At 40.4% G+C, this 14,564-nt stretch overlaps 2 protein-coding genes across 5 annotated transcripts in view; one reads left to right on the forward strand and one right to left on the reverse strand.

The window, feature by feature from the left end:
* The window catches only part of mtss2b (MTSS I-BAR domain containing 2b), a 57,763-nt gene that overhangs the window by 3,126 nt on the left and 40,073 nt on the right, over positions 1 to 14,564 (forward strand). The window contains exons 3-5 of one of the 3 annotated variants that reach the window (XM_086025067.1): positions 6,512 to 6,637; positions 8,120 to 8,247; positions 11,203 to 11,260. The gene's annotated coding sequence lies outside the window, so the exon portion shown is untranslated. The remainder of the gene's footprint in view (positions 1 to 6,511; positions 6,638 to 8,119; positions 8,248 to 11,202; positions 11,261 to 14,564) is intronic. The other 2 variants (XM_086025068.1, XM_086025069.1) reach the window with 2 other exon arrangements.
* On the reverse strand, positions 905 to 8,249 carry dhcr7 (7-dehydrocholesterol reductase). 2 transcript variants are annotated; one of them, XM_086025070.1, is made up of 8 exons: positions 8,098 to 8,249; positions 6,490 to 6,595; positions 5,993 to 6,215; positions 4,946 to 5,036; positions 4,660 to 4,873; positions 3,408 to 3,612; positions 3,100 to 3,231; positions 905 to 2,133 (listed from the first exon to the last, which is right to left on the reverse strand). In XM_086025070.1, exons 2-8 carry the CDS (start codon positions 6,591 to 6,593, stop codon positions 1,669 to 1,671), a joined length of 1,434 nt encoding a protein of 477 aa, XP_085881196.1. In that variant the 5' UTR covers positions 6,594 to 6,595; positions 8,098 to 8,249; the 3' UTR covers positions 905 to 1,668. The 2 variants fall into 2 exon arrangements, with proteins under 2 accessions (XP_085881196.1, XP_085881197.1); XM_086025071.1 differs by lacking the exon at positions 8,098 to 8,249 and having other exon boundaries at positions 6,490 to 6,628.

A 14,564-nucleotide genomic window follows, 5' to 3' on the forward strand; every position in this document is an offset into this window, starting at 1 on the left:
TTAAAAATGTTTTAGGTTCCACAGTGTAAAATAAGTCATTTTGGACTCGCAGTATTAAGAATTATTAGCTGTTTTTTTCCAAAACAATAAAGGTTTTTAATTATTATTTTATTACATTTATTCCATGCTTAAAACTATCCATACCAGGAGGTAACAAAATCAAACTTAACGCTACACACTTTGCTTGCTTGTCCTTTTCTGCCCTCTACCGCCCACAGGGGAATATGGCAGCTTGAAATGGAGAAGTTTGACCAAAACAGTGCACTTCTCATTTGATCAAATAATAAATTCAGGATAATTTTTATGAACTTGTACATTTTTTAATAATCTTCCCCATTGATTTGCATAGCTTCCATGAATGACACGGAGGCAAAAAGAGGGGTGTTAGGGATTTTAGTTGCTGTACTAATAGCGACATTTCCTTGGTGATTGATTATAGAAAAGCTACTACTTTAATTCCCACTAAGAAACCGACAACAATAAGAAGGATTTACACTTAATTTCAAATTGTTTGGAAATATTTTTAAAATTGAAAACAATGTTTAAGTCCATATCGCTCAGCTGTTGATCCGGCATTTGAATTATTTTTTTATTAATCCTTTCTTTTTTTTTTAAGATGAGCACATTGATGGAGATCCTGCACATTGTCAGTTTGATTGAAAAGTATATATTAGCAAAAAGATGTGCTTATAATATTGTGTTACATCTAATACATTGTGATTGTGAAAAGTAATGACATTTTAAATGTCAACATAAAGTTTCTGCCTGATTAATAAAAAAAAAAAAAAACCCTCAAATTTGTTTGTATGCATGTTTGCATGACGCTCAATATTTCCAGCCTTCAATTTGACACTTAGGATCCAAAATGACCTTTCAATTATCATGTCAGCATAACTAGAACGGATGCAGTCACCCCCAAAAAACAACTTTTAATTGGTGTGTTGAGACAACAAATTGTATCAAACTACACATACACTTGTGGTACAAAGACCATTAACTAGTAGCCTCTCCCACACTTCAAGTAAAAGATGGCATCTTCCCACTAATGCAGCTTCCCGCAGTGAGATAATTAGATGACGTCGGCGGCAGTGTCTGGTGTGACATGTAAATTTCAAACCCTGGTTCTTGCTTTCCCATTATACCCTTACACACTCACTTGGAATTTCAAAATTTCAGTCGAGTCCAACCGTCCATACCATACAGGTAGTGTGGAAGTGGCAAATCGTGACAATGAAGTTGACTCGGCAATTCAACACCAGAAATCCTCGAACGCTCCTTTTGAAACCCTATGTAGATGTGCCCGTTTTTAAAATGATAGTAAAACATACATGATTCATGAAATTATTTTGTGGGCCGGAAATTTTCCATTCTTCTGGAACCTTACATAGGCCCATAGGTCCTTTAATGCACTTTTTAAAATATGTTGTTTTTTTTTCCAAATAATTCTGCGGACTGGACATATTCAGTCCTTTTCAAACCCTACATTACAGTAGGAAAGCACATTTTGAAATGCTATAACACAATTATCCATTTGGCAATCTAAAATTTTCTGTTTGCAATATATATGGGTACTATAGGCATGCATTTTTTACATGATACAACATTATTTATTGCAAATTGTTTTGTGGGCCCCCAAGGTGTGACTTTGTTTGAGAACCTCCACTTGGCCTAGAAGATTCCTGGGATGAGTCGGTGCGGCACAGCGGCCGTGTAGCGCTTCCAGTCGGCGCCGTACTTGCTTCCGCACCGGTGCTCGTCCCGCACGCATCGGTGCCCCAGCAGGATGCTCATGTAGACGATGTAGAAGTACGGCAGTAGATGGCCGAATCCGCAGGCGGCGCAGTACGCAAGCGAGCCCATCAGGTCGCCCGTATAGTTGAAGTGGCGCGCCACGCCCCAGAAGCCCGACGTCAGCAGCTTGCTGCTGTGCACGCCGCCATCTGCCGAGCGGTACGAGCACTTGATGAAGGAGGGGGGCCGGCCCCAGATGGCGCAGGCGCCCTCTGTGCGGCGGAACAGGTCCTTCTGGTGGTTGGTGGCGCGGAAGATGTAGTAGCCCGCCAGGCCCAGCAACAGCACGGCAACGGCGTGAGCCGGGGAAAGCTGCACCGGATGGTACACCAGGTACAGACCCTGGGTGACATCACAGGCTGGGGTCAAAAGCGTCGCGTAAACAGCAACGAGCAACTATTTTTCCAATGTATGATAATGTCACAAAGAGGGCTGAACAATGAATCAAATTCAAATCGACATTGCATTGTAGCAGAAAGGAATTTTGAAATTGCAAATGTTATGTTTGGAAAGGCAAAAAAAACTGCTTCATTCCGGTCAGTTAGCTGTTATTTTCATGACACACTTGTTGTGTCGAATTTTTTTAAGTTGTTGTCGACCTCTTAAAGACTGCAAGTCAAAGTTTTTAATAAGTTAAAAGCTCTAACTGAAGTAGAAAAATAAACTGTTCGTCATATCAATACAAGGTTCATTGTCTTTGTTTTAACGTAAACCTAACTTTTATAATACCAAAATATTTATGTATAATAAATCTGATGTTGTTTATTTTAATACAGATTGATTTACTCCTGCTAATTATTAAAAAAAATACATGGGAAGAGGACTTTGAAAAAATAATTACATTAAATCGCAATTTCAATTATTTATACACAAAGCAAAAATTTTAACCTCTGTTAAATTGTCATATTGTTTTTTTAATGTTTGTTTTTCATTGTTTAGTGATGTTACTATGAAAATAAGAACAAAAGTCTTCAGTTTACTCAGTGTTATTTAACATTTTTCATTTATTTTCATTCTTTAAGTGTACTGTATTTATAAATGAAATTATTATTGTACTTACTTTACAATATCGCAAGGGAATTTGGATTGATCAGCATATTTTCTATCCTTCTTACTTTAATGTATCTGTTACAGCGCTTTATTTTAGTATTTGACAAAATATTTAGTGTTAAAATAAATTTTTTTTTTTTAAATCTCTGTGCGATGATACAGTCTACAGGTGCCAATTAATTCAAAAATGGACACCTTTATGATGACAACAAGGAGAGTTTTGTTTGTCTTGTTTATGTACCAGCCTTGTGGACTGACCTGTAGTGTGTAGAGGTAGGGCAGCCACACGCAGTCACCCCAACCCAGGTACCAGCCAAAGTGGTCGTGGCAGATGTCGATGGTCTTAAGGTACCACGCCTCGTTCCAGAAGAAATCCAACACATAGATGGCCTGAAAGAAATAAAACACCAGCCACCAGGGGGCAGTGTGTATACTTAAGGATATACACGAAAAAGACAGGCACAACTGCTCAGTGAGCAAGTTAGTTGTTTGTCGCAGATGATAAAGAATCTAAGTCTATGAGTATTGTCACATTGTCAGCCGTTTGTGTTTAAATATCAACTCACCTGGAGGACGTTAACCAGCAGCATAGAGTTGCTGACGTGGCCGTAGAGTTCCTGTTGCTTGGCCATGTAAGAGAGGTTGATGAGCGTCCAGGCCACGATGCCGGGGCGCCCGTTGAAGAACAGCTTGAAGTCGAACCACTTGCCCATGCGCGGGTTGAACTCGATACCCATCATGTAGTTGTAGAAGATGTTGCCTGTGAACTTACTGCGGAGACACAATTGATTCCTTCTGTGACTGCAGAGCAAGTGGCACCCTTACAGTGGAACCTCTCAGCTCCAAAACAAACCATTAGAAATAATGAGGGAAAAGCCCTTTATTAACTGTAATTGCCGCCGCCTTAATTTATTTTGAAAAACGTGCCTTTATTTTCTAAATGTAAAAAACAGATGTTTACGTGTTATCGGCATATACTTTATGCAGAGACTGAGAAGAGCTGGTAGCGGTGTTTTTCTTGCATGTGGATTTGTTTTTTTCCCTTTTAATTCCACTTACAGTATTTGCTAAGTCTGAGTGAATGTATTTCTTTCATTTTATTAATTTTCTTAAGTATTACTTTGCACTGTGAGAATTACCTCTGGGAGAAGACTGCCTACCATAGGTTGAAAGCAGACTTCGATGTTATGCAATGACATCTTTGTAACAGCTCTAATGTTATATTTACTTAATTCTGTGTGTCTGAACTTTGAGTTCCACGGTAGTCTCGCATCCAAACAATAGGCGGCCAAGTATGAACTTTTTCAACATGATGTCATGCAAGGATAAAACCAGGACAACCACTTTATAATAAAACTTAAATGAATAAAAAGTACCATAAAATTCTGTGAATAGCACCGACCCGTGTATAATACACCCCCCAAAATCACCCTTAAAAAGCAAACTTTTTCTGTACTTGTGCATAATACGGTCCCCGATTTGCTGGTTTGAGTTGATGATTCTTGCTATAACTGTGCCTCAATATTTTTTGGGGCCTGGAGTTGAATTTGTCTTAATTGTGTACATTTTTTAATGATGATTGTGAACAAAATATTCCAAAAGTTTGTAAAGATAAGAGAATATTAAACCCGTATCTCCCTTGTATCTTGCTTGTTAGCTTGCATTTCATGCATTTTTCAGTGTATTCTCATGATTATGCAGTATGCAGATGCATATTAATAAATCAAAATATGAAATATTAAAACTATAAAAATGTTTCAATTACTAAACTGAAAAGGCGAATCTTCAGATCAGATTCAAAAACATGCATGTCCTCACCAGTCCTGCGGGTTGGTGGGGAATAAGTAGGCCTTGACAAAGGCGAAGGTGGCCACGGCGTAACCCAGTACGTTGGCGCACCACATGAGCGGAATCCAGTTGTCGAAGATGATAGTGGGTGAGAACCACAGAAAGTAGTGGGCGTTGGCCAGCCACAAGACGTGCGTGATGAGCCAGCACTGCAGCCCGTTGATCTCGTACTTGTTGATTAAGCCTTGGGCAAAGTCACAGTGTCAAGGTGACGGTTCACTTTGTTGTGCCGAGGTGTGCGCAGGTGTGTCGGTACCTGCCGGGGTTCGGGCCCCGTCCTGAACTCCCCCGATATAACCGGGGAGTACTTTGTGCAGGATGTCGGGCAAGCACATGTACAACACCACCTGCAAACAACACATTTACACACATTTTTTTAGATGCAGTTGAAATTCTCTGGATATACAACAGTCTGTTCATACTTTTGACAACATGGTCTGTTTTTTTTTTTTTTTTTTTTCAAATACAGTACTTACATTAAATAACATAAGGCAAAAGCTATACCATTTGTCATCGGACCCTTATATGCTTCAAAATAAAATTGTTGCCTTTCTATTCAATGTTACGCTTGATACCCTTTTTCGTGCACCCTGTCATGACTGACATGTCCACCCAATTTCATGAAAAGTGAAACTGGTGTGAAGGGCAAAATTTGCCCAAAATGCCTTCTTCATACAAAGATAGTTGCCTTCTCTTTAATTTTGGGTATAGCGCCTTGAGACTTTTTTGAATTTCTTGTCATGATAGACATCTCCACCCGATTTCTTGTTGATCAGTGACATTGATTTCAGGGGCTAGTTTTTCTTCTAATTTTCCAGGGGTAACTACAAAAGAAATTTGCCCAAAATGGCTGCTTCAAACCCAAACAGTCACCTTCCTATTTAATATTGGGCATGGGTGCTTGAGACTTTTTTGTGCATCCTGTCATGGTAGACAGGTCCACTGAGTTTGAAGTCAATAACTGCTGTCAGGGGCATTTTTTTTCTAATTTTCCAGTGGGCTTACTGAAATAATTTGCCCAAAATGGCTGCTTCAAACCAAAATGGTCGCCTTCATGTGTAATATTTTGGATGGGTCCTTCAGACTTTTAGCGCAGACTGTCATGACAGACGTCCACTCGATTTTGTCTGAACTGGTCAAACTGGTGTCAGGGGACAATTTTTTTTTCTAACTTTCCAGTGGGCAACCGCAACAAGGGGAAAGACCAACCAGACTTGAATTAAAACAGGCCAAAAGGTTGCTAGTGCGAAAGCAGGCCAAAAGGTTGCTAGTGCGAAAGCAGGCCATCTCTCCTCCCTCGTACCTGGAAGGTGACCCATGCGGCATAGATCTTGGTGGCCGACCAGCTGATGAAGGGTACGCGGGCCCATATGGAAAGCAGGGTGGTCTCACCGCTGTAGAGCTCCAAGAAGGGCTGCGTGACTGAACACTGGTACTGATCACAAGTCATCACGAAGAAGAAGACAATAAACGGTGCGAAGCACAGCAGGGCCACCACGCTCAGGAGAGAAAACCAGTCCACCTCCCTAAAGACCACCACCACAGAGAAACAAACATGCTTCAGCATTTTCCATGCGAGAAATAAGCATTCTCATTCATGGTGCTATACATCCTTCCTCCCCTTTGTGAATAGTGAGAAACAAGCATTGTCATTTGTTTTACTTTGCAACAAAACGTATTTTTTTCTTGTGTAAATGCTGACAAGCATTCTTAATCATCAAAAATGTGACTACCATAGAGAAACAAACATATGCTAGCATAGTTTATGAACTTGTGTTGCTGATCATGTGACCAACTCACCAGGCTCTCCCCCACTGCGCAGGCTCCGCCATCTTGTCTGACGCTGACTGGCTGTGGCTGCCATTTTGGACCCGCCTCCTGGTGACTTCCGTGGTACCGCTCATGTCTGCCGAAGGACCAGTTGTTGTGCACAGAGCACAGAGAATTGGTGCGTGTGATCATGGTTGTACGTATGTTTGTATGTGTTGCTACTCTGTTTGTGTTAAAGTGGCACTTTTTTAAGGTTGAGAATTACCGTAACATATATGATCATTTCAATTAGCCTCTCATTTTGCATTGTAGGTTAACACCAAGGCAGTGACTTTCCTCAGAAGAAATTACAGTATATGGTTAGGTTGAATATTTTGGTGTTTACAAAAACAATTCTCTTTTGTTTTCTATAACCGTTTTACAGTAAACTCTAACTGGGAGTGACAAACAACAGCTTGGAGCAAGCCTGCTGTGCCTCTTATGAGTCTTCTTTTCGTTTCCTCAACGTGATATTTTATGATATTCTTCAATTTCTTGACAGCGACAGAGCTAAAACTGATGCTCAACGGTGCTTTATAAAGTGTTGTGGAAAAAAATAAATAGTAACATTATATATATATATATATATATATATATATATATATATATATATATATATATATGGCGGCACAGTGGTCGACTGGTTAGCACGCCCGCCTCAGAGGTCGTGGGTTCGATCCCGGCCTCCCTGTGTGGAGCTTGCATGTTCTCCCCGTGCCTGCGTGGGCTTTCTCCGAGTACTCCGGTTTCCTCCCACATTCCAAAAACATGCATGGTAAGTAGATTGGACTCTCTAAATTGCCCCTCGGTGTGATTGTGAGTACGGATGTTTGTTTGTCTCTGTGTGCCGTGCGATTGGCTGGCAACCTATTCAGGGTGTCCCCCGCCTATTGCCTGAAGACAGCTGGGATAGGCTGCAGCATGCCCCGCGACCCTTGTGAGGATAAGCGGTATAGATAATGGATGGATGGATATATATATAATTAGTTATGTTTAAATGTATTTAAAGTGTGTGGAATATGTACATCTAATTTAAAAAAAGTTTTTATTTTTAAATATGGTATCTTAATATAGTAGATTTTTACCCCGTGTGGATGTGGAAGGTATTCTCTGTGATAATCGGAGTTTCTCTCACTGTCCTTAATTTTAGTGCAAAGAAATACATTTGTCTGGTTCTGCCTCTGCATGGTAATATTTAGTGGCAAAGACAGTACATAATATCCATCCTGTCATTGTTTATTAACCGTTATAACCATCTTGATAACATCTTGTACATGGCATCTATCATGTTATTGTTTTATAAACTTGATTTATTATTGATTGTCTCTTCAAGCACAGAAAACATTAACACAGTAGACGTGTTACGCTTCACTGGTGAAAGGTCGTGTCAGATCAACTATAATACAAAATAGATGAAGACATATTTCAGCGAACACGATGATTTGATTTATGGCAGTTTATAAAATCAAGGCTGGAAAACAGCAACATCGTTATGAACTTACGTCACGTAAGTTGGTGTTTGCTTAAAACGAGTGCATCCAAATTCTGACGGGTGTTATAAAACTTGAAGCGAGGATAATAGTTATCATACTTTCTTACCTGATACCTTTTTGTGTTTTAGCAGAACCACCCTTCGCTTCTCTTATCCGGGCGACAACCGCGACAGTAGACCCGGCAGTCGTCGCTCGCCTCCAGCTTGTCTCCTTCCGCTCAGCTCACCTCTGGATGGAGCTCACCGTTATGGAACAGGCACGCCCCCAAATATGTCAGCCCCCTTAAGCTCAGCCAATAGGTGGCTGAAAACGCACGTAAAGGCGGAATCGTTCGGCGATGCTTTCCGCTGATTGGCTAAGAGTCGCTGAAGCCACCGGCGCCTGACGAATTTCCTCAGGCTTGAATGGCTCGGCTCGCATGGACAAAAAACAGCCAGTTTACATGATCAGTTGTTTACAAAAATGAAACAAACCAGTGGGGGTTTGGCGATCATTTTGGATACAGTTTGTGGCATGAAAAATAAAACTCAGTACATACATGCTCAAAACTGCTAAACATAATTTTCTGAAGTTCAACGCTTGAAATTGAATATTTATCATTAGAATTACCGACATTGTATAATAGCAACAAACAAACAGAAAAAGTCTTGACACTACCACACACAAAAAAAGTTATTTTGATGCACAAGAACTAAAAACTCTTAAAAAGTTCTTAAACATGCAAGAATATGCAAATATGTTTTAGCGGGACTGGCTCATTCTTAACAGAAATATGATAATAATGGGTTGAAAATTTGCGTTTTTATTGATTTTTATTTTACTTAATATCAGTGAATCCGTTCTGAATTAATTGTAATACATCTGTTTTTGGTCTCTGCTGGGTGTTTAAAATGAGTAGAATGAATCGAATAGTGAAATGTGATTTTCAGAGCACATGTAGGTTCTATCCACTAAGTGGCGGTGCTTAGCTGTGAAACACAAAAAACATTTTCAGTTGTATTATTTTCCACGACCTTATCATCAATTAGCATTATTTTGTGCGCTTTTGGGGGGATTCTGAAATGGAAAAAAATATATTCTATAATGCAGGAAAAATGTCTCTGTCGAAACCGAGCAACAAATGGAGACAAACAGAAATTACATAAAAATATCACATGCACTAGTAGGCCTACTCCCCAAAAGTTCTGCATGTTGTTTTTTTTGGTTCAAATCTGAAGATGAACCTTAAATGCCCCTGATCAGTGGTTCTCAGTATTTTGACACCATGTACCACCTAAAAAAACAACAACAGAACTTAGCTCTGCAAGTACCCTCATAATAATCATCTGAACATTTAAGTCCAATGCATTTGCATTTAACAAGTGAACTCCATAGACAGTGATTATCTGGCTTACCAAGAGAGAGAGCACGTGTACCACTTGTGGTACTAGCACCACACTAAGTCACTGCACTAGAACATTTACAGATGACCTTCTGTTAACTTTTGAATGCACGTCAATTTTTCCAATGTTTAAATAGGAAATCAACCCAAACATTTTCTTTACAATAATATGCTCTATGCGCCTCCACTAGCAAACCCCAGCATTCTGTTTAATATTGCGTTTGTGGAATATGAGTTAACCATAGACCACTAAAGCTGGGAATGCTGTTGCGTCATTTTCTTTTCAAATCCAATTCGCAGTGTCTTAGCCAGTTAAATGCATTAGAATGTACACGTGCGGTGTCATGACCCCTCGGAGGATGTCGCGGAATGTTTTCGACCATTTCGACCGATCGCGGGAGCTCTGAAATAAGTAACGGCAGTGATATAGATAACGCGCTTGTGGACTTTGAACTAGTCGAATGTGATATATGTTTGTAGACAATGACGATATTGATGTCTTTGTAACAGAATAGAGGATGGTGATTATCAATTGAGTCTTAAAAATTGAGACATCAATTATTTTGTAGGTGTTGAATTTCTGTGAGAACCTCAGGTTTAAGGTGATTCTATAGTCACCCATAGGTTTGGGGGAGATGTTGAACCAGGTGCTTTAGGCCTTAATGGATTAAACAATTCTCTTCATAATGCTGTTCATATTTTCATATTTACATCGTAAGACCACATCAATGACAAATAATTGATCAAGAGAACCAAACAGGAAGTGCCACTGATCTTTAAGTGTCACAGAGTGTTGTCAGCAGGTTGGCAACAAAGAGATTGGAAGAATCACAAAAAAGCCATGGCTGTAGAAGACAAGAAAAAAAGGGAAGACATATGGTCCCCACTTACAATTCATCCCGCATCTGCATCCTCCACTCATCAAACAGATATCAATATATTTATTTGTGTTAGATTTTCCCTCTGCGTCAATGTACATATTTTTTCCTTCCGTGATTCAGTCTGCTGTGGATGGCTGGTGTCTTCCCACGCCTCCTCCTCCAGACTGCGATCAGACTTGTCTGGTTGCTATGCTGTCTGCAGGCTGTGTGATGTTCACTTGTATCTGGGCCAAGTGCAACACTTGCACAGTTAGTACGGCATGCACGCACACTGCACTGTCTGTAACCTTTTTTCACATCTTGAACTCACCCAGCAGAAGAAAAAAATATGTTCATAATAAATATATTCTATAATGCAGGAAAAGGGTGCTTGAAATCAAATATGGCTGCAGGGTGTTCTTTTCTTTTTTACTCAACATATTATTTGAATAATATTCTAAAACGAGGGCACGTCAGTGTTGCCAATTTAGTGACTATTTTCCTAAAATAATTAATAATATACAGTGGTACCGTGACTTTCATGTAATTCTTCTTAGAATTTGTATGAAACTACAAAAGTGGGCTAATAAAACTAGTATGGATGTAAATGGTTTATCCTTTAAGTAACTGACATTTCAACACAAACAGTACAGCAACACCCGAAGACAGAAAATACAACAATACTCACAGGCATGTATTCTTATCCACTGCTAAAAATGATAAATATTACTGCATGTTACTGAGTCACTTGGTTGTGAAACTTTTCTTGTTTGTCGTATGCCGATGGCCAAGGCTCACATACCAGAAGGAGCACAATGTCAATGGGTATTGTAGCATGAAATCATGATGCACAAACTGGTTACATTCATTTTAATGAAGGCATTACTGTACCTTTTACATAAAGTACAACAGTGTAGTGTTTTTTTTCCCTCATTAAAAACTCATTACAATCTTTGCTTTGTTTTTGTAGGACTGTAAGGGATTGCTGGCATTTATTCATCAGACTGACTGTGCCTGGGTTTGATAAGGTGAGGGAAACACTGCATGAAATAATAGAAATGTGTCCAAGAAGGGTTTGGTGCTGGCAGTATGCGGGCAGGCGGGGGTTGGGTGCATGTACGTTTGTGGTGGGATGCCTGACAAAACTGCCACTAATCAGCTCCCCCGGGATGCAGCACGTGTGTGTGTGTGAGAGTGAAATATTCAGATTTACGACTGGAGCGTATACATGCGATCACGAGCTCTTTTGTTGGAGTATATTTTATGATGGCGAGCAGGGCGCTGCCGTCCTTTCAATAATTTACCGTGGATGAATATTGATGCGGGTGGATGCTCCCCTCTGTTTGTCCTCCTCCTATCCTCGTATTTTTCCTCATCCATGGTCAATAAACACAATTAGCATGCTTACCGACAATGACATCTACTGTAAACGGAGCCATTAAAAGCAAATAAACACAGCGTGGGAATGTTTAGACTTGCTACTTTCATTGTGAGAATGATGAGAACGTGAAATATGAATGACCTGGAAGCACAGACTTGGATATGAATGAACTAACAATCGGCCCCTCTTGGCTGAAGCCAGAGGGCAGCCATCTTACCTTGCTACTGTTCTGGCCTTTTCAGACTACACAGCTTTTTTGTCGTTCATGATGGTCGCGCTGTCAGACTACCAGATAATATTGTTCTGTGTCTTGGACCGGGTGATACGTCACACTACCAGTCCATCACCAACTCGACTCCGCCCAATCGTTGCATACTTGTGTCAAGATTCTGTCCATCAGCGCGGGTCCGTCGGGGAGGTGGGACAAACAGCTGCGTTGTCATGTCGATGGAGGTATTATGTGCATGTACGTTTGTTCCCTGCTCTGAAAAGGAAAAAAAGAGAGAGAGACTATCGATCTGTTCCTGAATGGTAGGGAAAGGGCATGTCTATTCTGCAAAAAGAACTTAAGGTAACAGATTTGTTGAACGACACACACCATGTTTGCTAATCAGCTACTGGCTTTGCGGTTAGCAAACGTAGCATGAATTGAAATACAATGTATACTTTCCAGTATTTTCCCCCTACTGTCCATTCCTTTTCTCAACATTTTGATTGTTTGTATGTGCCCGCTACATCCAATCTCTCGTCATAAGAAGAAAGGCACTGTCTTCCTATTGGTCAATGCCGAGGAACCAATCGAAGGATGACGTAGGACATGTCACACTATGCGGCTAGATGAGCAAAAATTCTGACATCCCAGATTTTCGTGGTGGTGGTTGTGAAGTGTCTCGCACGCCAAACGACCAATCGCTGAGTATTTCACACTACACCTGCTACGATACGTCAAGACAACTCAAAATCGGTAACGAGACACTACGTTTGTCTGCGACACGTCTGTCGAACCCAAAATCGGGCTACATTCGGGTCGTCTGCCATCGCCATAAACTGTAACTGACAACTTCTATTAGTTATGCGCTTAAAACAATTATCAGTGTGAGTTTTAGGCTAGGATCTCTGTATGGGGTAATAAGACCCACTTGATGAACAAACTTCACCGTATATCCGAGTATATTATCTCAACATCATGAATCGTGATTTACAGAGGTTAGGTTTTACAGTGAATTTTTTCCTGGTGGGCTATGCTTTCATTACATTGTCGCGGCCATTGAAGCCTCATCGCGAAAATAAACGATAGACGATGACATAGATGGAAAAAATGGGCAGCCAACTATGCTTAGTCGCTGATGGTGTAGGCCGGGGTACACTCGCCTTCTTTTTTAATAAGTACTAAGTTTAAACCTGAAGCGAAATTCCACTAACATTTTGAAATAATGAAATGACCTTTCTTGTTAACCAAGTCAATGAAATATTTGGACATTTATTATATATAATATAATAATATATATAATATATATAATTATATTTGAACTATATTATTTGCAGTATATATTTACTTGATTAACTTAATTTACAATAACCATTGTATTTCTGAAAATGATATACCATAAAATAGTTTTTATTACACCTTGTCAGTCCTAGTGTTTTCTGCATTTTGTGTCAGTGTGTGTGTGTGTGTGTGTGAGTGTATGCATGCAAATGTTCTCATTTGAAATGCCAAAGTAGAGCAGTGCAATCCTTGATAGGTCTAAGTGTGAACATGATCAGCTTCAAATGTTTACCAATGTCTCGCCAACCTCGCTTCAACGTCTGTACATTTGGCAGCATATTGTGTGCATTTGTGTGTGTGTGTGTGTGTGTGTGTGTGTGTGTGTTGTGACGTGAGTGGGTGTGTTTTGGTGTGTGAGATGCGTCAGTAACTGGGGCAGAACTGATTGTTGCTGATGGCTGTAGGCGAGCACAGACCTACATTCTGCTCTCATATCACCAACATGAGGATGAGGATGAGGAGGAAGGGCATGATGAAGGTGGGTGGTGGACTGCTGAGGAAAATTAGGGTCCCCCCACACACCCCAGCCATCATATTATTAGACACATTCTTCTTGTGGACTCTTTTTAGAGTTCCTCCACTCCACTGACACTTGACAGGCAGAGTGCTGACTCAGCACGCAGACACACAGGAAGGAAGTGATGCCCACATACACGAAAAGACAAAGACTCAGCGGGCATTACATTGGGGACACTAACCCAGAAACCTGGTACAACAGTCTTGACCTTCCCCATATGATAATAATGAAGGCTCTATGGATGGATAAAGGTGGAAAGAGTCGATATAAAAAGTCTACACCCCCTCAACCAAACAAAAACAATATAAATCATTTCAAAACCTTTCCCACTATAAAAGTGACCAATGACCTGTAAGACTCCATTAAACAATATATGAAATCTTTAGGAGAAGCTAAGCATGTGGTTGCACAAGTGCGCACATCCTCTTTTGACTGAGATGTAGGTTTTCTGGATTAACCAATCACATTTGAATTAAGTGTGAGTCACCATACGCATGACCTCATTCAAAGTTCCTCTGATTACCCCAGAGAAATTTCAGCTGCCTTCACCATGCTTTGCTATTTGTCTGCTGGTGATGAGCTCTGTTGCATTTGAACATGTTGGAATTTTCACAAATGTGTTTGGGTTATTTCAAGGGTGTTTTTATAGGATACCGTTTCCAACTTGCTACCCTAACCCATAACCCAGACATCTGAAGAAGAGGGAGATTGGTGTCACCAGCACTAAAACACCAGTCCTTGCCAGAAATTCCTGCAGCGCCTTCAAGATAAACAGAAGTGGGTAGACAGAAATGCTAATGGAAGCCCGTTTCAAATGATATTAGGACTGGCGTCCAGGCGATTACTATTTGGTCCGGCCGGACAAAAAGGTGCATAGGCGGATGG

Source organism: Filicampus tigris, chromosome 3 (genome assembly GCF_054856515.1).
Source record: "Filicampus tigris isolate MCC_2025a chromosome 3, RoL_Ftig_1.0, whole genome shotgun sequence".
In the NCBI taxonomy this organism is placed as follows: Eukaryota; Metazoa; Chordata; class Actinopteri; order Syngnathiformes; family Syngnathidae; genus Filicampus; species Filicampus tigris.

Coding starts and splice junctions, on each gene's coding strand:
- dhcr7 (XM_086025070.1), bottom strand. CDS start 6,593: ATGAGCGGTACCACGGAAGTCACCAGGAGGCGGGTCCAAAATGGCAGC. Junction 3,232..3,407: donor TGCTGGTTAACGTCCTCCAG/GTGAGTTGATAT, acceptor TATTTCTTTCAG/GCCATCTATGTGTTGGATTT. Junction 2,134..3,099: donor CCTACCTCTACACACTACAG/GTCAGTCCACAA, acceptor GATGTCACCCAG/GGTCTGTACCTGGTGTACCA.